We start from the raw sequence: 3,163 nt of genomic DNA on the forward strand, positions 1-3,163 counted from the left end.
TTGAATTTTCATTCTTGAAGAGAAGTTCAGCAATTTTAACAGGATCTTGAGACTTTATAACTCAAACTTTCTAGATAGCTCGTTGCTCTAGGATTTAAGAACTTAAGACAAAGGAAAGTAACAGTCACCTTATGCTAAGTAAGGAGAAAACATTTGGGAGGAAGAGTTGGGATATATTGCAAGTATGAACATACCTACAACAAACTTTCCTGAGAACATAAAATGCAACCATGTGATCATAAATGACTAGTGTTAGGAAGTTACTCAGAGAAATGTGTCTCAAATATTAGAATTAACTTGTTTCTCTACTCGGTATCCCCTACCTTCACTTTTCCATTGGTCTTATGGTCTTCTGTAGATCATTTAGAGAAAATAATTTACCAGTCTGCTTTGTAATTTAAGGAAAGGAACTACCAAATTAGCACACTGCTGATTGTGTTCTTAAAAAGATTTATTCTAGTCACAAGACTTGCTCAAGTTCCTAGGCCAATGAATTAACAGCATGTGGTTAAGATAACATTCCCTAATTCCAAAGTCCAGTCACCTTATCACATGCCTCAGAAACAGAGAAAGTGAGAGAGCGAGAGAGAAAAGATTGTAATGTATTACTAGCATGCATGCAATGATTTAAGACATAGCATTTACGCTACTGTCTCCTTTTCCACAGACTTATACAGGACAGTATTGTACTCTGCCACTGCTATAGCTAGAGTAATGACAGTGCTATTGAAGTATTAGTTTATTTTTAAACTTGATTGCTACAATTTGACATTTCATTTAAATCTAGAATCTCAAAAATGGAGAATCCTAGTGTCTTAAGGAGGGAGTTAGTAGACATTCATGGTGTCCCCTTGTTCTGGTGCATTGTTGAAGAGTGGTCCCAGGTGGAGTCGTTTGAGGCCCGGCCAGATGACATTCTGATCGCCACCTATCCCAAATCTGGTAAGTCTTCTCGTCCCGTCTTCCTTATGTCCATTCGATGTTGACCAGAGGTCTACTCTTCAGACAAATTCGCTTCCTATTCTGGAAGACTCGTGATTAAATAGAACATGCATCTGAGAGGAAATTACTGTTGTGGTCTTTTAAAATAATTTGAGTTCCATCAAAAAATCATGGAAACTACATTCGTCCTCTCCACTTTTATGCTTAGATATTTTGTTTATAAATTTAAAGAACTGCTGATCTGAAACAAGAACTTTGGATGAAGAATTTATGATAATTCAATAAGAACACATGATTTTGATTTTGATATGTGACAGATATATTTATGACAAAGCGTAAAAGAAATATGTGAGACACAAGTCAGTCTTTCTCACTCTTCAAATATCATTAACTTACTTGAGCTCACAACCAACCTGGTTACTAAACTCTCTGACATTAACTTTTCTTTACAGTCCTACCCCCATTCTTTAATGGGTTTCTGCAAAGGAGAGGATTTTTTGAAACTGGTTCAGCTTTTTTTGAATGAGTACATTGATTACTTATTTTCTCTTTAGATGGTAAATAACAAAATTATTTCAGAGGGAGATAATATGTCTAGAAATTAAAGCCTTGAATTTGGGAGACTATACTGTATGCACACCACACAAACAGGGGGAGAGCATAGGGCACCTCGTAGAAAATACATCGATGCACATCACAGACTTGTGTAGGCAAACACACGTGCACATGCACACACACACACACACACACGTTTTGTCAAAGTATTTTTCTTTTCTTACTACTTTATGCTGCTTTGTGAGTTATTCACCAAAGCCAAATCATTTAGTAGCAAAAACCATGTTCCATTTCCTTGATGAGCTACAGATGTAAGTTTGCCACTGGGAGGTAGATCCTTGACAACTTGCATCTTATTCCTTTTGCTATTTGTGGATCTATTCAAAAGAAGAACCATTAAGAAGACTGCTAGAAGGTATCATTATAGAAAAGACGCTCAACATTTCAAGGCAGACAGTTTTAAGGCATGGTGAAAGCTAGGTGGCTACTCACAGATCGACAGTTAAGAGTGTGTCTTAAATTCTCAAATATATCAGTGCCTTGTTAATTTTGCTATAAAAGTTTTGCTATCTTCTTATATGAGTCAAGGCATGTGCTATTTTTGTAAACTTATGCATCACAGAGGTGAGAGGTGGGGGAGAAAACAGCATCATTTTCCAATATGAAATACACAAAATGAGAAAACGGGCCCTTGCCTTCAGCAAGTCACACTTGGAATGAGTCATACTTGGAACTATTCGCTGACAGGCGATAAGATGCGCTGTACTCCACATTGGAATTTGATCTGTTTCCACGGCTTAACTCTAAACCACATCAGGCAGTAAAAAAATAGTGCTGTTTCACTCACCTCTCTCTGATCACTCTGTATTAATTACACACAGCTTATCATGAGTGGAATCACAGGCTTCCTTTTTGTTTCCCTTTTTCTTCTTTACACCAGTTGTTAAGTATTATAACTTCCATGCTTTTCCGTCTAAGAGAAAATGGCAAATCAATGATTATACTCAATGAAGTCAACGAATTAATGATTAACCTGCTCTTCCTCATTCATTCCACCCAAGAGGCTACTGTTATTATTTATATCTTGTATCTTTATTTCCATTTTGTGTCCTATTTTTAGGATTATTTAAATCAGAATTTTTATGCACACAATATTTAGGTATGAGTTTTAAGATTTCAAAATATATACTTGTAGGAAAAATGATTAGAAAAAAGGAAGGAGAATGAAGATCAATTTTGGCTACAGTTGTTACAGAGCTCTATTCCTAGTTTCACAGTTGTACTATTTTTGTTAAAAAGTTTATAGAAAATTGTCTTTTGCTTCTCTGATGATTTTGTTTGTTTCAGGAACAACCTGGACCTGTGAAATATTGGATTTGATCTATAACAATGGAGATTTAGAGAAATGCAAACGTGATGCAATATACAACCGGGTGCCATTCATGGAACTGATCATTCCTGGCCAAGTAAATGGTATTTCACTAAATTGTTCCTTTTGACCATAGAAGTCAATGCCCACACACACACACACCCCACACACACCTTTTGTTTTTTTTGTTTTTTCTTTTTTAACATTTTATTAGGAGCTCATACAACTGTTATCCCAATCCATACACACATCAATTGTGTAAAGCGCATTTGTACATCGTTTCTCAAAACATTTTCT

At 35.9% G+C, this 3,163-nt stretch overlaps 1 protein-coding gene across 1 annotated transcript in view; it reads left to right on the forward strand.

Annotated features, from left to right (window-relative positions):
* Nucleotides 1-579: 579 nt before the first annotated feature.
* LOC101657505 (sulfotransferase 1 family member D1-like) overlaps nt 580-3,163 on the forward strand; it is a 21,617-nt gene continuing 19,033 nt past the window's right edge. Inside the window, exons 1-2 of the mRNA XM_004703176.2 lie at nt 580-942; nt 2,845-2,970. Of these exons, the coding sequence (XP_004703233.1) occupies nt 798-942; nt 2,845-2,970 (271 nt within the window). The 5' untranslated portion in view covers nt 580-797. The remainder of the gene's footprint in view (nt 943-2,844; nt 2,971-3,163) is intronic.

This window comes from Echinops telfairi, unplaced genomic scaffold, assembly GCF_000313985.2.
Source record: "Echinops telfairi isolate 266 unplaced genomic scaffold, ASM31398v2 ScPeMD7_7468;HRSCAF=8506_0, whole genome shotgun sequence".
Classification (NCBI taxonomy): Eukaryota; Metazoa; Chordata; class Mammalia; order Afrosoricida; family Tenrecidae; genus Echinops; species Echinops telfairi.